Raw genomic sequence first — 20,847 nt, 5'->3', positions numbered from 1 at the left:
ATAATCCCTTTATGTAATAATATATATATACTAATTAGAGTTACGTATTATTTAAAAGTATATAAGTACATACAGCTTGAACATATTTATTATGTGACTTAGTTCAAGATGAAAGAGATATATTACAGGAGGCAGATATGTTTTCAGAAGGGCAAGAGATACTAAGTTTTGTTAATTTACTGGGTACTAATTTTGTAATCAGTGTTCTCATTAAGAAGACAGATGATTTGCTCATTGAAGCAGGTTAGTGGTTGAGCTGAAGCTGTTAAAAGGCTTACAACAACAGAAGATTAATGAGTTAGGGCCTTGAGTTGTATAGATTACTCACGACTGAGGAATTTCATAAGGAAATTCCAGCCATGACACACCAACGTTGTCTTAGGCGAACCTACTTGTCCAGCTGGGCATCTGCAAGGAGACAAGAATGAATGCTAGGACATGTCCAGAGTTGCTGTTTTTGTTAGCTTGACAAAGCTGTGGCACTCTACTGGTGTACTGTTGGATTGATGGCCAGTAATCAGGGCTCCGATGCAAAAATATTCTTTACAACTTTGATATCAAATGACATCTGAATACAGTCAGTGACTGAAATCTGTGCTTTACTTTCTAAAAAAACCGCATCACTTTTGTTGTATCTGCTCTGTCTGGGACAGACCTATTGGGTATCTTGAGTGCAGATTTACTGCTTTTGACTCTTGGCAGTTATTGTGGTGCATCTCTTGCAGAACTGTGGATCAAGTGGACACAACTATACACAGTTTAGCACAACTGTAGCACAACTACACACAACTATAGCACAGAAACTTTTGTGGCTTGAGTAGCTATGAGGTTGTATAGATGTCTAAAGTAATTTAAACAGAACAGATTCAGCATGTTAGCACAGGAGTTTGCTATTTCTTTTTACACCTCTTACATATGCCAGCATTAGCAGAGAGAGCTGTACCAGGGTAAGATTATAGTTTGCAATTTTGTTTTCAACTACGAGCCAAGAAAAAAATGAATCTATCAATGAGGTTGTCAGTTTATATTCCATGTTGAGCAAGAGTAATTAAGAAATAGGTACATACTTGCTGTGGAGGTAAGCTGAAGTTCAAGTCTCTGGTCTGAATTGGGGAAACAGGGACTTGAATCTAGTTCTGTCTTGTTCTGGAGAGAGTGTCCTATTCCAGATGGTCGATCTTTCATCTGCTGGAATGAATGCATAGCCCTAGGGGATCACCTGTTCTTAGTAAGCCAAACTCTTTATCTTCTGAGAAGAAAAGACTTCTGCAGATCCTAGGCTTTTTTTTTTTTTTCAGTGCACAACAGGCACAGACATCTTTTTGAAACAGAATAAGTTTGCCAGAGTTGAGAAAAGTATTTTTATTTGCTATATACTCTTAAGAGGACTTATTGTTCCTTGTGTTGAGTCTATTTAATGTGGCCAAAGTTTTGCAGGAGGATGTCCTTGTGCCAGGAATGCAAAATACTGGTGAAATTATATAGTCCTTCTCCCTGTAAAATGAAATCTCTGCAGTCATGCTTGGGCTTCCATGGTATGTTGTGAGCATAGTATAGGAAGACATTGACTGTAAACCTCCCTATTTTCCTTTGAGACAAGTTACATATTCCCACAATACTTTCTTTCTTCCAGATGCTTGGACTGGTGTTTAAAAGAAAAGAGAGCTTATTTTGCTCCTGTTTGATTTATTCTGTAACATTAAACTACTTTGTATAGAAGGAAATTCCACATACACATTTTGCATACTGGGCTTTCTTTGGTGTGGAATGGTGACTTATTCTTGCATGGGACAATGCCTTAGCTCCTGGGCTGAAAAGGGTAAAAAGGGCACATGGTATCTAGCAGGCTAAAATCTGAAAACCAGAACTTTGAATTTTTATTTTTTACTCCATTGCTTATTTAATAAAAAACTTTCTTCAAATCTTGCTACCTCTTTGCACCTTTGTTTACCAGGTTTAAAATGGGGTCTTAAACATGTGAGACCTACCATAAAACCTGCAGTGGTTAATGAATGTTGATGAATTGCCTTGGAATCCTTGAGAGTTGGTTTGGGGAACCCAAAAATGTTGGAAGTGGGTTGGACTTTGAACTGCTAAGGGCCAGTGGGATAATTTTTTAAATCCTCAGCATAGCTGAGGCAGAGCCAAGCAGTTGCAGTCACTATGCAGCCTCTGGGTCTTGGGGATCTCTTTAGTGGCTGTACTACCCCAAATTCTTGTCCTCGGCCCCGGGCTGCCCATGCAGTGCTGCTTTATGAAGGGAATAATGAAGTTGAAAAATAAAATAAATACACCTTTCTTGTGGTTTTATTTTCCAACTGGATCAGTTTGCCTCATGTTATGGGGACACAGATATGAGGTGAGAATGAGATATGGCATCAGGGGTGACCCATGTTGGCAAGAGCTACTCTGCTGCTACCAATGAAATACAACCACCCTCCTTCATTCCTGAAATCCAGAAGCTGAACTGGCTCAAATGAAATGTCCTTACATTTTTTTTGCTGGCAGTATTTTAATCTAGATACTCTACTTCACTATGTGGCTATGTGAAGGCATACATGCACAAAGAATAGGATGAATGATGAATGGAGGTCATCATCCAGGAGCAAGGAGAGGACGGGAGTGCTGTTTTTCATGAGCAGTGGAACTACACAGTTCTGGTGTGGTGGTACTCCAGTCCTGGGAACTCTCAATAATAAAGGTGCCTAGAGCTCTCTGTCAAGTTAGGGAATTGTTACTTGAATTCAGGAAGATTGAAAAGAAAAGTTGATAATTCTTTGAATACGTACCATGCAAACTTAAGTCAGAAATACCAAGCAGTTTCTGAAATTCAGGAGAAGTAAATTTGGTCCTTCACCTTTCAGTGGTGCAGATCTTTTAAGTCATTCATTGTTTTACTAGACACTTCTTTTGGAATTGAAACCAGTGGCTCATAATGTGGACCTGGCTGAGAAGAAATATCCAAGATAAGTGGAAAACTTTTTGATAAGCCAAAAAGCTGATGGCTGTCCACCACATCATCCTCTTTGGAAGTTTTCTGAGATTTGGTAGCCTGCCCAGAGATCAGAGTCATACAAAAAGGAATCAGTGCAAAATTAAGATTTGGGCCAGTAACTCAGAAGATACATGGTTAGCATTGTTAGACGGGTGAACATATTTCAAGCTTCACATGTCAAGCTTTGCTCTTGTTTGGAGTAGAAACTGCACCAGAGCAAATTCTGTAGTAAGATCTACTTTGTATGCTAAAATCAGTGTGGTTCCAGTGGCAGGATGCTCTGGAGTCAATGGAGGCCCGTGTCAGGACTTCACTGGAATAAATGCTTGCCAGAATTTGTTGGGATTTGTTCCTGTAGGCATGCCCTGGAGACTGCCTGAAGCATGTTGGTGTGGAGACAGCCTGTTTCTTGCATCTCCTGTACCAGAGTCAGGCTATCTGCACTGAGGGCTTTATGGAAAAGGGGCAGATGTAAAAAGTGTCTATCTCTGCCTCCATTGCTGAAGCCACATCCACAGCAGGAATGTAAGGATATCTTGACCTTGTGTTTTTTGCAGGCTTCTTTTTTTTTCCTCTCAGGATTTATTTATTTTAATGATGAGACAGCTCTAAAATTTAACAAAAATTGTGCTTTTGCTATAGTCATTCTGTCACTTACTATGCCTGCATTTTAAAGTTTAATTCACCTCCTGCTGATGTTAGTAGATATTTTTTGGTGAGAGCAGGGTATAGCCCTTAGAGTCTAATGCTTTTGTCACAATGTAGCCATGGAAGGTGGTGGATTTTGCAAGATGTGCTTGACACATAGTCACCTGTGGAGGACGCTGGTGTGGCAGCAGTTAATAGACTATTTGCAGTAATTTTTCTTGGTTGTATATGGCAGCTCAAAGAGTGACGAAAAGAAAACCCAGGCGATTAGTAGTATTTTTGCTGACTGTCTTCCTCTAAATCAAAGCCGGTATTCCCCTTTCCTTCCTCGATTAGTGTTCCTACTGCTGTGTGCAGCACCTCCTATATTCTAATTCACAGCACATGAAAATGAGGTCTCAAGTGCATATGCATGAATTTCATTTAAACTACCCAGTGAAAAGTTTTAATTAGATTTTTCCTGTGAAAACATGAAACAGGATTTGAAATTAGCAATGACCTTGTGGCCTTCCTGAAATAAATTTTCTGAGATCATGTGGCAGGCAGTTCCCAGCTCTTTTTGTCACTGGCTGGAATGTGAGTATCTGAGCAGAGAAAGACTCTGATGTGTGGGAGCAGCAGCAGTTGCTGGTTGCAGGAAAAAGTACTTTAGCCGCATTCGGTGACTGGGACAATAATAGGATGACATAACTCAGGAAGAGCATGAATAGTAGCTGGTATTTCCTTTAACAGCTTGCTGAAGATCAAATCTCAGATGGATTTCCAAGCTCTGAACCAGGGTAAGCCGTTAACAGGGGGTGATCCTGAACTACATGTCCCTCTTTGATCAAGGGAAGGGCCTACAGCTCACATGCTTTTGTTGGCTGCTGTATGTCAGCTTTGTCCCCTGCCAGCCTGGCTAATGCTGCTGTCTCTCCTGGAGTGGCTGAACTGAGACCACCATCCCCTATTTCATCTCCATTTTCCCTGGGAGGTGATGGGAGTAGACCTGTGTGTGCTGTATAAGGAGCAGCATTTCCACTTAGTCCGGTGCTAGGAGGAACAAAGGATAGATAACCTGCTCCTTTTAGTAGAGTAGGAGACAGGAACAGATGCAAACATGCATCACCTTTTTGGTTTGGTTGCGATAACAGTGTCTCTTCTGTTTTTAGATGCACTAATATTTGCTTAGTGAATACAAGATCAGTTTAGGCCTTTTTACAAAATATTTTGATACTGCAAGTAGGGTATTATTCACCATAGGAAACTTTAAAACATACATGTGGCTGTTAAATAGGTTTGCTGTTTGTAATATATGCTGTTTGGCCACACTTAGCAAGTTAATACAGACCTGATGTGTCAAGGTCAGAGAAGACACTAATCAGAGCTGACTGAAGAGACCAGAATTTCAGTTCTCATATCAAAAGCCTGGTTGTTCAGGTATTGAGCTAAAACTCAGACATATTCAGGACTGGGCTTCCTTGTGTGGATGGCAAACAGCTGGAAAGTGTATCAACACTCCAGCTTTGTCTCCTCATGTGAGAAACCTGAACCTTTTTAGTGAAATCCACACATTAATTCAGTCTGTATAAATAATCTGTCAGTCTGTATGCAGTACCTATATAGAGCTAATCCTTGGGCTATATTGATTTCATTTTGGTTTCTTAGATTTGATGAACTTGTGCAAAAGAAACATGTGACTTCTAAACAGAGCTCTATTTGCAGTAAGTTCTTTACTCCTACTTCACACCAAGGCAGAAGTAAATTAAGCCTGCATAGAAGATTTTCCTACCTGCTTTATCATTGTCATCACAAGATCCTTCCAGTGGAGTTTGAGCAGTGCCCAGTGCTCCACTGGGAACCTATAAAATCCTGCACATTGCAGGTGATGACCTCCTGCATCTGGGGCCTTTCTCAGGATTTCACCAAGGATGTGGCAGAATCCCACTCCACCAAGGAACTTGTGGTGCTAATGGTCCCCCCAGTTGTCCTTCTGTAGATATACCTGCCTACATTTGCATGAGCTGTATATATTTATTCATTAAACAGATTGCAAACCTTGCTGAAAGCAAAGTCGATCAATTACAAGGACAACTTATGGAACCTTTTTTCTCGTTGTAGAAAGAACCAGTCATTTACACACAGTCTCAGCTGTTAACATAAAGAAGCTGCTTTCTCCTGGTGACCCATCTGTTCTGACACTCCTTTCCTCCGCCTCTTTTCAGATTGCAACAGTTTTTCATCTAGCAGATTCTGAAAAGTTTCAACCTCCTTTTCAGTTCTTCGGATAAAAATCAGGGTCTTGGTCATCACATTTAAGACCTGCACAGACTTCTGTGCCCCTACCTTGGGGATGTCAGGCTGTGAATGTGACCATTTCCCCTCTCCATCCAGTGCCTGCTGACAGAAAAAGCAATAGACACAGGCTGTCTGCTCACTGGCTTATCCTGCAGGTAACTTTCTGTAGTTACATGTTACCTGCCATTCTGAAGAAGGGCAAGTGATAAAAGTTGAGGCATCAGATGGGGACTTGGGAGCTCCCTGTCCTGCATGGGCTTCCTCCAAGACCTTGGGCTAATGACCAGTCATCTGCATCTCAGATCCCTGTTAGTAGATGGAAGTGCTGCTTCCGTTTTTAGGAGTACTGTGAATGTTGGCTCTCAAGATGCTATCCCACATTAATGCGGTGTTTGAGTAGTTAGGGTACACTGGCTAGCTGAGTGATATTATAGATAGGTTGAAGCAGCTTAACTTTTTATGTCTGAACACCTGAACCACCTGAAAGTTGCTTCAGGTGGCAGATTTTTTATGTGGGACACACAAATCGGATACTTTCTTAAAAATGGCCCCTATCAATTCTGGTTTTTTTTCAGACCATCAGCTCTAGCTTTCATTTCAGGAGACCCCTAAAAATCTGACTCTCTTATTTCATTTTAGATATTTCCTTGTAGGAATGTATGCAGAAACTGAGGGAAGGTGTTCCAATTTTACAACAGAGCTGTGGGTATGTGTGCTAATCTGAGTAGGATCTGCAGCCATCCATGGAACAGAGTTGCTCTGTTCCTGCACTGGATGGCCGTATGCTCCCTGTAATTCATCTGTTCTCACTCTCCCACCCTCAGCTGTCTCACAGACACACATATGAATATGTACAGATATGACTGGTACAAAAGTTAGTTGTGTACTACATTGTGAAAAAAGCTCCAGTTTCATTACAGCATTTTTCTTGCTAGCTGCTGTAGCAATGTGCTCAAATTCTGTCTAATATTTACTTGTTAATCAATTGAAACATACTGTTTTCATTGCAGTGATATGTGAATAGTAAATATTTGCATTAGACAAAAGCTCTACAGTAAATCATGCATATAACAGTTTTAAAATGCTATTAGTTTTTAATTTCCAGGATGTTCAATATGTATTAAGAATCCCCTAAGAATAGAAACCATAAAAATTAAACAATTTACTCATTGAAATTATGGTAGAAATTCATGTCTTACCTGCTGTAAGATAAATAAAGGTTTAGCATTCCAGCAAAAGTATCAAAAAGTTGTAAAAGTTGCTTGACCATTATAATGCAAAAATTAACTATAAAATCATAGGCATTTGCAATTTTCCTTGTCATTCATTAGTGCTGTAGTTTCCAGGATTCCAGTGCTCCTGGGCATGGAAAAGATCTGCATCAAATGGTTGGATGCCCAGCCTATTTTAAAAAAATCCTATTGATTAAGATCTAATAATACTTCCCATTCTGGACATTCTTCATTTGGGCAATTTTGCAAATGCAGCAAAACATGCAATACCAATATGTCTCTATCACTTTTCTGTTTATAAAAATAATTTGCTCCAATATTTTTACTTTTTTTTTTTTCCATGCACAGGTTAAGTGCTTGCTACAGCAAAACTTCTTCACTTTCCTACCTTAGACAATATATTTAATGAACTTTATCTATATTGCCTTGTTAAGAGCAAGGAGCTAGGAGCTACTTCTAAATAGACTAGGGCTTTTACAAAATGAAATCCTCAAAGCATTGCTTCATCATGGGAAATCACTGCCAGATGTCGTGTGAGCTCTTGCTTTCCTGGCATACACAATGTAGAGAAACACTTTCATTTTTAGCATCATGACATTCAACTTTTTGACTTCTAGTGTTTTACCACTTTTTAGTATATGGTTTTTAATATTTCCTATTAAAATGCATTATTATGAATTGCCTCATGTTGAAATAACAATTGAGATAATATAGAGATATAGATATTTAGACGCTTCGATCATGTTGTACAGAAGCATCTTAATAAGATTGAATAAAAAGCTGATTTTATTTTTAGCATAGTCGAGTGTTTAATAAGCTAAAGCTTAAAATCTGATGAATTGGCAACGATTTTGTGATTTGATATTCAGAAAGAATGCATCCTGAATACCAAATGAATGAAAGTTACTGTGAACTATCATTGCTGAGTTTTTTAGTTTGACCTTGAAAACTGTGTTGGTTTAGTATTTTTACACTGCTAATCTTGAAACACAGTAATTGGAAAAACAGTGCTGAAGGTTAGCAATGCCTTTAGTTATCGTAGGGAAACACATTGAAGTTTATGGGAGTGGAGAGAAATTTTCTTCAAGGTCTTCAAATAGCTTGAAAGTTTTGGTGATGACAGCACTTTAAATTTTCGTTATCCTAAAAATGTCCTTCTGTGCACTGGTACACATAGCTAAAAGAAAAAGTGACTGTGGAAAGGAGTAAGTAATATCAGGAGGATGGGGATGCCCAAGAAGCTGCTCATCAACCCCTTCTGATGCTGTGCAAACATACCCTCCTGCAACTTGAATGTGTGCCCTCACAACATATCCTTGGTGCAGCATGGTTTTGGTAGGTCAGGTGAGTAGCTATGTATAAAGATCATACTTCTTATGTCCAGTAAATGGTTGTGAGCCCAAGTCTCTTCCCCTCTTTACTGGTTGTTAGCAGGCAGCCAATGCACCAGTACAGAGTAAGGGTAGATGAAGAAACATGCTTTGCATAGGAAAATTTTCTTCTGGAATAGACAGAGGTATAAGACAGACACAACAGGTTTGTGTTTTCATTTTTTGTCTTTACTGAGTGGGTCGTTACACTGTAGGCTGCATGTTCATTACTTACACTGGAAAAAAAATCACAATGGATTTCAGGAGCATTAGATTCTGGTCACTTGAATTTTAAGGGAGTGGAAGAATATGTGAGCAACTTCTGTTTAGGATCATCTGAAAATATAATTAATTTTACTAAAAATCTAACACAAACCTAATGTTTTAGATAGGATTTTAAAGACACTGTCTTCACCCTCCTCTTCAAATCATTGTGGTCTCTGTGTTTCTGATTGCCTCCAGTGCCTGTGTTAAAATTCAAGGCATCCGTAAGGCACATGTCCTCCTGACCTAGTGCTGTAGTTATGATGATGCATAAAATAAATCATTGCAATTACTGAGGCTGTCTCAAGCACTTAGTAACTCAGGCAATTGCTTCTTGAAACATGACTGAACTCAAGAAAGGATCATTAGTTATTTCCCTGGAGTACTTGGATATTGTAACCCTCTCTACAGGGTTCTATTAGGGAGTTAAGACCTGGTCATTTGTTCACATATCTCATTTTATCTTTCTGTTACTCAAATGCTCTATGACAGCTGGTAAATTCCAGAACATCTCTCTTCTTCACTCATGGCATCTTCTTACCGGTCAAAGTTCAGGTCAAATAGCAAAAGGCCAGCCATGTGGGAAGGAAGAGCCCAGCAATGACAAAGTAAAGAGGTTTAAGAAGTCATTTCTGGAAGGACTTAAGAGATAGGGTGATGTTATGAGACACTTTCCTGAGTAAGGAGGAAGAAGTTGGATAGATGAGCTCTCAAGGTTATATGTGAAAAAAAGTACAAAGTTGTAGAAAGCCATATAAATTGTTTAAAGCTCTGACGGTCAAGAAGGAATCTAAGCCAGAAATGGTGGAAGGGAGGCCAGGATTAGAGACATGTGAGAGTTTCCATATTTCTTGGGTGGCAAAATAGGTGTTGACAGTGTCTAAGTAGTCTGTACTATGCAATCTGAAAGTAATGGGATGTGATGAGAGGAAGAGAAGGGGATCAGAAGACATAAATCAGTGGACAGTTGCCTCCCCCAGTGAAGCCTTTGTTGGCTGAAGAAATCAACTGTGCATACAGTGCAATTGCAGAAGCTGGCAAGTGGCATCACAGAGTGGTGCTCTCTCTCTCTCCCTATCAATAACACCAGGTTGGTCAGGAGGTCAAAAAAGAGGAGTTACTTTGAGGGAAGAGAAGGGAAGGGACCCAAGGGAGATTATTCGGGAAGCTGGTGTCAATGCTGCTCCTTGCGGTGAATTAAAAGGACAGGGAAGAAGCCTTTTGTGGGCATGATAGTGACTAAGTAAGCTAGAAAAGGGCAGCAGAAAAGTAAAGTAAAGGCCCTGGGACTCATGGATGGGACTGGCAGTAGAACAATACAGTCTGAGGGAGTTGTTCTGGAGAGACTTGTCTCCTCTCCTGGGGAGGAAGGGAGGTCCTCACAGGGAGAGGGGGTATGTTAGATGATGATAATATCAGAGACCAGCAAGACATGCAGCAGCCTGGTTTAGGGTTGATTTAAGGGTAGATCAGATGCCCTTGTTTCAGAGGGGGCAACATCCCTCAGAAGGGTGGGGCAGATGGCTGGAGGTGGTAACAAATCCACAGCCCCAGAGTGATGTGCTTCAGCATGTCTGGCAGCCTTCATGCTGTCAGGAAGGCTTTTTTTTTAGTGCTGTTATGAATGGTCTTCTAATGAAAGGGTACAAAGTGAGTTTGAGAGGTACACTGTCATTTGTAAGATTTCATGATATTGACTGAGGCAAATCCTAGCGAAACATTCAACATTTGGGGTTTTTTTCAGTATTTCTTCCTATTCTAATGATAGATCTTCTTAAATCTCCCCAAGCAAAAATAGTATTTTGGATTACTTCCATTAACTTTTTACAGAAGAGACAGTGAAATCTGGACTATGCCACAATTCTGTGTGTGTTCCTCTCCAAAGGAATGGTTCCTTGCGGGGGAGACCACACAAGCACATAGATGAGTGTTTACTCAAGATGTCCTGCATCTCATTGCAGATACCATGTGGTTTAACAGTTGCCATGGTAACAATGCAGTTTTCATTCCATAACTTGAATAAATGTTGAGATTGCCCTTGGTATAACCAACTTTTCTCCATTCTAAAGTTGGCCATGATTGTATCATCTAAAGAAAGCAGAGAGGAGACTCCCAACATTCATATTGAAATAAATTTTTAGAGCATGTAGGCAGTTAAGAAGTAGGTACATGATTCCATCTGGAACAAAATAAAAGTAAAGCTATATGTGATAATTTAAAATCATAAAATGGGAGAAGTATAGAATTGTACTTCATAATGTGGTGTCATTGCATGTTTTTCTGTAAGTTTTATTTTTTGTGACACTTTTCTTCAATACATGAAATCTAAATTTCTCATTTTATAATTTTCTTCCTTATGTAGACATGCAACAAAGCATTTTTCTTTTCCTTTTTGTGATCTTGCAATAAAATGTCATTTCTTGTGTGCTATAATCACCATTTTTGAATTAATTGTTGCTGACAACAGCTGATTGTTAACTCCTCTTTCCCATCTCCTTTATTCTTTTATGTTTTACTTTTGCTAGGCGTGGACAACAAACATTGTACCAAAACAAACAAAAAATGTGTCCTTTAATTTTCTCCTGTGCATGTAATGCTAGAAAAAAGCCCCTGTATAGAACCAGCCTGATTTTTCTAATTTCTGTAGTTGATTATTTGTTGACATCAGTGAGTATTTTATCCTGCATGATAAATGCAGAATAAAATCTCCTGCTATTAGGTGGAAGAAGTGAGTTTTAATTTTCCTTCTAACTCCTTTGTCCTTTCTTTTTTGGCAGCTTTATTGCATGCTCTACACATTGCAGTCTACTTAGGATCTGTTATCAAGTCTGCAAGTGATTATCTATTTTCGAATGATTTAGATTCATGAATTAATTAGCAAGAACAGAACCATTAGAAAGCACTAGTAAAAACGCTGGTGATTTCAGACTGTTTTGGAGCAAGTTAAAACTGTCATCCAAACCTAAGAAAATTGTGGCCATAGTGATTCATGCTCTTCTAGAAAAAATCACTGCATTATATCTAACTTATTTGAAAACACAAGCAAATCACAGGATATAAATTCTACTTTCTGATGACTACTGTTGATCTATAAGTTATATAACTAATTTTGATTATAAACATTAGCTTTGGACTTTTCTTTTGTACTTTTTTATGCAGTGCTTTTTCACACTTGCTGTTTGAAGACCATGTTAAATGTCAGTGTATTTGAGCGAGTTTGATTCTGGAGTTCTTGAGAATGAGCTTGAGCTTTATATAGTATTCTCAGCTTCAGAGTTTATCTTAACCCTTTTGCAAAGTCAGAACCAGCTCAGCACTGACCTTTGCTGAGTCCTCTTTCATGAAAAATTAGCTTCATCCTTCTGTGAACCTTTTTGCTTCCTCAAAATATATATGCCTTACAGTGATAAATGTAGTACAGTAATGAGCAACATCTCAGTTTAATAGGCATGTTTTAATCTTCCTAGTTTGGAATTGTGGCTCATAATGGGCATAGCATACATATTTTAATTTTATATTATTTTTACTAGAGTGATGGCTTGGCAGTATTGAGAGGTACTATGGACCTAAGTCGAGAGACAAAGGTTTCTCTAATAGACAGGGAGTGGATAAATCAGTTTTTTAAAATAATACTTTGCTACACAGAAAGTATAAATTGGACTGAAAGGTAAAGAAATGGATCAGCCATCTTGTCTATTTCACTTAGAAGCTGTTATGTGTCCATAACTGGTAATAAGAGCAATACAAGGCTGACAGTGTCATGTATTTACTGCCATCTCTCTTCCATTCCTTATTTATTGCTGCTTTCATTATAAAGGTTGTAAGGCCTTTGTACATGTATACTTAGCATGGTGAATATTAGTCTGCATTAATAAGTGAAGTCCAATAATGTTAGTGTGCTGTATTCTGCAGTTTTCATTCTTGAGTGAAAGCTGTATGGGGGCTGCCAGAGAAGTCAAGTTCCAGCCCTGTTAGATGGTAATCAAGTTGTTATGTATTTCCCCTCATTCCAGTATTTTCTAGAATTTCACCCTTTTGATGCTAAGATTATTCTTATTAATATATCTTCAGTGTAACTACACAATCATCTTCTATTTTTCTTTCCCTGACCCATATGGTAATAGTAGTACGTGTTATCAGTTTCATGTATCTGGGTTAAGTCCGCAGTCCTTCTTGAAACCTTGGCACTCCTCCCCTCCTCCTGGCCAGAGGGTAAGTCCTGCAGTTTCTATATTATTTTCCTCATGCTTTTCACTGCAGCTAAGGCTTGATCCACTGCCAGTGACATCACTGGAAGACACTGAAACAATCCCCCAGCTAACCAGAGGATTGAACTATTGTTTCATCTACATATATCTATTCTATTCTATCCTAGTCTAGTCTAGTCTATTCCATTCCATTCCATACACAAAGGAGATGCTTGCATCTGGTGTTTGAATTTTTATCCTGAAGGAAACTTTACATTCTTTGGAGGAAAAAGTTGCAATTCTGATTCTAGTGAAAATAATACAATCACAGAAGTCTCTTAGGGCAGAAATACAGATTGAATTTTCCTGACACTTACCTGGGGACCTGGATCTCCAGGTCTGTTGAGCTCCAGGGTGGCAGGGGATGCAGAAACCCTGCCAGCCCGGGATAGGCAGTATGTGTAGGCAGGGGGGGAGCACAGCAGGCTGCTTTCTGTTCAAACTGTTTGGCATGGTTTCAGTTGTACTGAATCCATATTTTTTCAGTAAAAAAAGTTGCATTGGAAAATTTCTAATCAGCTCCATATCCCGCCACATTAATTGCAAAGCCACTGGAAGGGATGGTTGGCATCTGCCACTTTTGTTCTACAGTCATGTTAATTTTGACCTGGTGTGGCACAGGTTTTTCTACAGATACTCTAAGCTTGCGATTCTTCCATATACTGGTATTTTTCAAGTAAGTGCTGTCCTGCCAGCTGTGACAGAATGATAACAATATTAATACCATCCTCACATCTTCTCTCTCTCTCTCTCTCCACTCCCTCCCCCTTTTTTAACTCCTCTGCTTTTGTACTGTTACAGAGAGAAGGCCTCTTCAGTTGTCCTTGCCAAGGTGGTAGCTCTTTGTCAGGTTGTCCAACTTACTTACTAATAGCTACGAAGAGTGTGTGCTCCAAGGAAGGGAAAACCAAAATGCATAGCCTTCAATTGTTTTAAGAAGACATTTTTCATTATCTGACAGAGATGTAGACTGTTAAGGTCATGCTAACAGTACTTTGGTGGCTGTGACACTAGTAATGGGTTTTTTTCATATTTTAGAAAGTGTGTCCTTTTCCCTGTGTTAGAGGTGGTGCTTCCTTTCATTAAACCCCTGTCCTTAAAGTGTTCTCACCTTAACTATATTTGGAGAAAACTGGGGGCCAATCAGGAGAATGGACAATTTGGTCTCCATGTAAGGCACTTCTTGGAGCTAACCCGCAATGACATGGCCAACACTGTGCCTTCAGCTGTACTGCATCATGGCACCATCAAAGTGTGCCACAGGGAGGTGTAAACCAGGATTCCCATTTCAGTTGCGGATTTTATGCTTCTGTTATTTTCCAAAGAACATTAAGGGGTTTTTTTCTTTTAACTGTAAACATTTTGCTGGTTGGACTCAAATGTCTTTTCCAACCTAAATAAATCTATGATTCTATGAAAAGCTGCATGTGGTTCCTCTTCTGTCATTTCCTTTGTCTTTCTTTAACTACACAAACTTTTTTTGTGTTTTCAAGTGGCCTGTGCAATGAACCCCCAACCTGGCTTGTAGAGGCACCCCTGCTTGGGAACATCATGCAACTCAGCTTTTTTTTTTTTTTCCCTAGGACCTAAATGTAGCCTTTCTGCACACATAAGGACTCACATTTAGCAGTGCCCTATTCCCATGAACAATTTCTTTCTTCTTAGTAACAGGGAAAGCAGGAATAATCCTACTCTCAGCAGTTTTGGGATTACAGGCAAAAATTGAGTTTCTTGATGTATGACTGTGTAGGGATATTAATCTTTTCCCTGATGCCTGTTGTCTGTCATCCCAGCACTGTCCTTTTGACCCCTCTACAAGGATAACTTGTTATTAATGTTGCCTTTGCTGCGGGTACTCAATATGCAGATAACAGCATCAACAGTTTTTCTAAAAGGGCTTGTGCTGTGCATTATCAGATGCAATCATCAAAACTGGCTTCACAAACAAAGGATTTTGATTTTTTCTTCATGTTGTTGCTTGTGCTCATTTTACCACCATTTGTGAAGTTGATAAATTCAGAGGAGGTTGTGTTGAGCTGAGTGTTGGCTTTTTGTTGTGCATCTCTGAGACTGATAGCTAGTGTGAGACCACCAGGAGGTTTTGGTACAATCCATGGGTGCCTTTTGCTGAAGGAGGTGGTGGTCAAATTTGCAGTGTTTTATGGTTTTACAGCCTGGTCAGAAGTTACTGAGAAATCACTGTGTGAGGCTCTAGTCAATTTTTGTTTCTACCAGTATACTGTGAATAACCCCATGTTTACAAAAGTATATTTGACAACTGCAGAGGAAAACAAAAATATTAGAGTACAAAGAAGAACTGGACAAATGATGACATGAGAAAAAAATAATAAAATGTAATACATATGTCCTATGAGCTGTATTTTTAATAGAATAAAATAACACAGCCTGTAATCTGTAAGAGTTTTTTATTATTCTTAAGAATTGCCATATGAAAAGCTGCTGGTGCAGATGGTCCTACAGTCCTGTAAGGTAAATTTTCCCTTGAAATTTGGAAAAAGTGGTGACCATGCAACTACAAAACAGGCAATCCCATTGAAAACATTTTGTGTTGTAGTATTTTCAATAGAGGTAGAGTAGTAACTATATTTTTATTTTCATCTTTCTAAAATAAAGACAGGGTAACCACTGCAGAAAAAATACCAGTCTCTTCCTTATATAGTTGGATTAAGCTGTGCTGGGGGCTTTGAAATGCTTTTCTCCTCTTGTAGTTGAAAGAGAATCAAACATCTTAATGCAGATTTTGGTTTCTCTTGAAACACTGTGAAATACAGTAACATGTTCACAGAGATCAGAGAAATTGTTGTCCATCTCCAGTTTAATTGTGATCTGTTCATTTCCATTTACTTGTCAAATGAAGAGGAATAGCCTGTAAAGAGTGGAGTAATTTTTGTACATCTGTTTGTACTTTGGTGACTAAATCTAATTTTGCAGTTTCCACAGTAAGAGATTCCAAGGAAAAACAGTGAAGTTTAAGCAGGTAATCATCTTTAGTCTTGATGGATGCTGTCTGAAAGTGTACCTTATAGAAAGAGCCGTTAATAGAATGTTGCATTTTGGTATTTTACTTTCTGCCATGTTTGCAATATAAATATGTTTGTGTTCTACAGCCAGAATTCAGTATCATTGTCTGTTACTAGTATTGGCAAATGCCTTTCCCCATAGGTCTCAAGGACATGACCTGGCACCAGCATGAAGACATAGAGGCAGAAGTGATTAGCATTATATGATTGTGTTGAGTCAGTTTTACCAAATTATGCTCTGAAAACAAAATGTTCCTGCTCTCCATAGCTCCTAGAGGAGGCAATTTCTTTGTTATTTGCTGTGATTTTGAAAGTTAGCCTGTGTAAAGTTTGCTTTGTTGCATGTTGCCCAAAGAAGATCCTCTTTGCCTTTCCTTAGTTGTTTGGCAGCAGGAAATTATGTCTGCAGATGGGATTTTCCATGTTCCATTAAGTTTACAAGTGCCTTATCTCTTAGTTGCTGTATTACTTCTTTACCCATTGAAACCAACAGTATGGAACCTCTCTGGATGTGGGGTTTGCCAGTGTAGCTCTGTGTCTGGTCCTTTTTTGAAAAAAACTGGTGAAGAGACATTGGACAAAAGTTCCATCATGGGGAAGGGCATAGTTTTCATTGCTGGTTAGATGTGTTCCAACCTAACAGGCACTTCAGTAATGGGTAAGACAGATAAAGAAATAAATCGTTCTATAGGTGTCCTGTCTTGTGGAGAAATTATGCGAAAATGCGGTTTCTTTGCAGTGAAGCAGGCTTCTGAATATACTGTCTGTTGCAGAGCATACTGTTTTTCTTCTGTTAGGAAGCTGTTGGAAATGCAGCATCTCTTCAATGCTATTTCAAACAGTGGACGTTTCGCATAGGAAGAGGTGAGGCAGGGCATTCTGGGTGTCCATTCCTTTCTTAATTAATTAAAAGCCCAAACTCAGGAATTCAAGGAACACAGAAATATCCCCGACTGATACCAAAGTTACTGGTTGCTTTGGCGAGAGTTTGGATTCTTCCCTGTCAATTACAAATAACCCAGAAACCTAATGTCTTCCATAAGGAAGATGGCATGCTGTGGCTGTTTGCAACACTGCCACACATACCTCTGCTTTCTTCCGCCCCTGTGGTAATTCAGAGGGTCATATTCCTGCTCATGCAAAGTGTAACTTGCACAAGTTGAAACCTGCTAAGCAAGGACTTCCAGCTGTTTCATTCCTATAAGCATATAAATATTTATACCACCCCAGGGTTCCTTTCATGCTGAAAATAAAGGTAGCACTTGTCTGCTGTTAAAATATATTACCCAGGAGATAAATGGCTTACCTCAGTATTAGGAAGATGGATGAGAGGAGTGGAAAACTGGCCATAATATTGGTTGGAAGATCCACTGAGTCCAGAGTGCCTTGCTGTTTACTTGAAATTCCTGCTGGGAACTGTCATAGAGGTTGATAGTGCTGTGTTTAGCTATCAAGAGATGATTAATTAAAAGCTGTAATAAATGTGAAATATAATAGTTGACAGATGCAGAGCTAGCTAAATTTCCTAGTGATGGGTAATGTGCACCAGGGATTGATTACAACATTCAAGTAGGATATGAATGGTGTTTTTGAAGGGACAGCTGAGACAGGAAGAGTCTGCACAAGGTCACATGCAAAGGGAGACAGCGATTCACTTCTGTGGCAGCTTTGGTGCTCTACCCCTTCCTGTCCCACCTCTGTGAAAGCACAAGTCCAAATGTATTCTAATCCAGCTGTTGAGAGTTAATTTCCTACCCTCTGTACTGGAGTGAAATAAACGCCAGATAGGCAGTGGCGGGGCTCAAAGCTGAGGTGCTGGTATAGCATCACCCAAGTGAACTGTGATTCTCCTCTTGACCTGGACCATGACCAGTGGTAGCCTCTCCGCCCCAATTCATCTGCCCAGCCATAAAATGAGAGAGATGGTAACACTGAGCTGCTGTGACCCTCTGTGGTCGGCACAGGTTGCAAGGGCTGTGTAAAGGCCTGAAAAGTGCTGGGAGGCTTCATTACTAATTGAAAGTGTGTGGAGAATGTCTCTTGAGTCTGCTGACTTTTAGGGACTTAGCTAGGGTGCCTTGCTCTTCAGTACACACTGCTGTCACTTGGGGGCCCCTTGCATCCTCCTCATCTGCTACTGGATTTAGATAGAGCATGCTGAGAGCAGCCTGGTTTTCTTCCAGCAAGAATTAATTATTTTACGGACCATTCTAGATTCTGATAAACGAAGAGTGCCTTGATGTCATTTTAGAGTAGTATCTGTAGTGAAATCGGAACTTGTGAAAATACACAGGAGTTGTTTTTGTGTTTTGCTTTGTTCAGGTTAGTTGCTGTGGTTTATGGTATGATTAAAGGGCCTGATTGAACAAAAAAATACATCATGCATAAGTAGGGGTTTAGTGAAAAAATAATTCTTCCCTTAAAGTGAAATTATTTTTAATATAAGATAGTAAAATACAGACATCCTCTATCCCTATCCTATTTTTGGGAAATATTTATTATAGGTAATGAAAATCCAAATTCAACCCAATTGGCCTTAGTTTTGCACCATTTTTTGTCTTTCCTGATAAAATAGATTGGTTTTTCTCTTTTTTGAAATTGCTAAAACAGGCAAGGACAAGAGGAAGAGCCTTGTGAAAATCTCCCCATTGGGGCACTTTATGCTGTTAATTCACAAATAAGTACCCAAAAGGTTTTTTGAAAATGTTTCTGCTTAGTGAAATGCTGAAGGGGAAACACCATCATCCAGAACAACCATTGTTAATGTCCTTTCAGTGTGAGAGAGCTTTTGCCCTCCCAGTGCTCCCTGTTGACTTGCTGCCAGCTGCTCATGTATGTAATGTATATGGGTGTGCTTAAAATGCATTCCCATCTACGTGGAAATAGATGGTTTGTCCAAATACAGCACCATACATCACATATATGCTCCATATGTGCTGCAGTTTGGAATGTCAGTGAGCACAGGGAAATGAGAATCAGGGCTATTTTAGAGGACACGAGAGGAAAGACAGAGAAATGGAGCGATTTTTTTGTGTGGATAAACCTCCCTAGTCACTGAATTGCTTTAAAACTGTGCTCATGTTTTGTTCTTCCTCTCCTCTTTTGCTGCCTCTTTCATTGCAGTTTTTCAAATATGTAGGCAACAAAACCCCTTGGCCAGTGAAATGGAAGATTACAGTTATGTATCAGTATTCTTGTAACGTGGCTGCTCAGTAATGTCTCCTGGGAGTGTTACAATGAAAATCTGACATTAATTGGCTCAGTACGTGTATGTCTGACTTCGCAGAAATTTAATAGATCAATTCTACATGTTGTTTACTGATAAAGAGAACTTCTTCAGGGTAGGGACTGCATCTTCAGACATGTCTGCACCACAGTGACAACCAGAAGTAGCAGTCAGATTCACTGGGTCTTAGAATAGAAATAAAATAATAGAAAGAGGAGTCAAGGTGATTTCTCTCCCTTGTTTCACCAAGATAGATCTGTTCCTCAGCAATTTTTAGCCCACTTGCTGGGTACTGTACTCGATGCACAAATGCTGTTTTCTCTTCCTTGAGTAGTACATGTATTGGTTTCATAGGCGTGTTTGACATACTGAACGATATAATTAAACGAGGTCAAAATTAGAGGAAAAGCACCTGGATTTACTTGCACTGCATCCACTGCCTCTTTTGTTTCGCTCACCCTTCGGTGACTAAACCTCCCAAAGGATCCAGCAGGGTCTGCGAGCCGCTCTTTGGCAGCCGCCGTGTTTCAATGCGCCCTGCTCAGTCAGCAGCAACCCCTCATCTCCTGCACTGCTCAGTCAGCTAGCTTTGGCTACGCTGGGGATGCGGGCTGCGTGTGCACAAATGGATGATGGTTCAACTCCATTCTATTTCAGGGAACAGGGAGGGAGAAAATGTCCAAACCGCAGCTTAGGCAAGATTCACACACGGGGCAGTCACTGGGCTGAACTTTCTCTCGGACTGTTTGTTTCCCAAGTTAAAGTTGTTGAAAAGAAGTGAGATCTGCACACGGAGTATTTCAGGAGATGCTCAGAAACACAGCCCCACTGGTTTTACTGCCTTTACTGAGGTACAGAAGGTGTATTCCTGCCTCTGTATTAAATGGTGTGCCCGGGAGCACTGGTCGCTTTCAGACTATCGTTATCTGTCCCCTGCTTTACTTGACTGGCTAGGAATTAAACAAGCCATCACCTTGGGGACATGGAAACCCGCATAGTCAAAGCCCCTCTTCCCCCGGCGCTGGCTTTTGTGAATTAAAACTCAACACACGGAGCCCAGTGCCGCTCACAAAAGGGAACCCGTTTCTCCTCTCTGCACCGCAGTGCAAAGAGCCCCCTCCCCAACTGAGGCCTCCGGCAGCGAATCCCCCCGGGCGGAGCTCGCAGTGGGACAGCAGCCGCAGCCCCAGCCCCAGCCCCGACCCCGGCCAACACTGACCGCGCTCTCTCTGTCGCTCTTCCCCCTGCGCACGGAAGGCGGACGATGGAGGCGGCGGCGAGCGGGCGCGGGAGGCGGCCGGCGCGGCGCTGGTGCTGCGGAAGGTGTGGTCACGCAGCCCGGCCCCCGAGCGGCGCGGGAGGTAAGGCTTCCGCGGCTCCGGGCGTGCGGGGCTGGGCCGGCCGGGCCGGGCTCGGCGGCGGCGGCGGGCGGGGTAGCGACCCCGGCAGGGCGATGGCCCCCGGGGGGCGCGCGTAGGGGACGGGGCGCCGGACGCGGCGGGAGCGGGGCGCCATGGGCAGCGGCAGGGTGCGGGTGCCCGAGGCGC

The 20,847-nt window shown here is 40.6% G+C and overlaps 1 protein-coding gene across 3 annotated transcripts in view; it reads left to right on the top strand.

Moving 5' to 3' along the window:
* The window catches only part of RAPGEF5 (Rap guanine nucleotide exchange factor 5), a 157,824-nt gene that overhangs the window by 71,900 nt on the left and 65,077 nt on the right, over positions 1-20,847 (top strand). For all 3 annotated transcript variants that reach the window (XM_071560904.1, XM_071560903.1, XM_071560902.1), the window contains one exon: positions 20,558-20,661. In XM_071560904.1, coding sequence (XP_071417005.1) covers positions 20,558-20,661 — 104 coding nt within the window. The remainder of the gene's footprint in view (positions 1-20,557; positions 20,662-20,847) is intronic.

The sequence above is a fragment of the Pithys albifrons genome, chromosome 7, assembly GCF_047495875.1.
Source record: "Pithys albifrons albifrons isolate INPA30051 chromosome 7, PitAlb_v1, whole genome shotgun sequence".
In the NCBI taxonomy this organism is placed as follows: Eukaryota; Metazoa; Chordata; class Aves; order Passeriformes; family Thamnophilidae; genus Pithys; species Pithys albifrons.
Note: the sequence above shows the minus strand (reverse complement) of the source record. Positions and strands in the feature narration are given on the sequence as shown.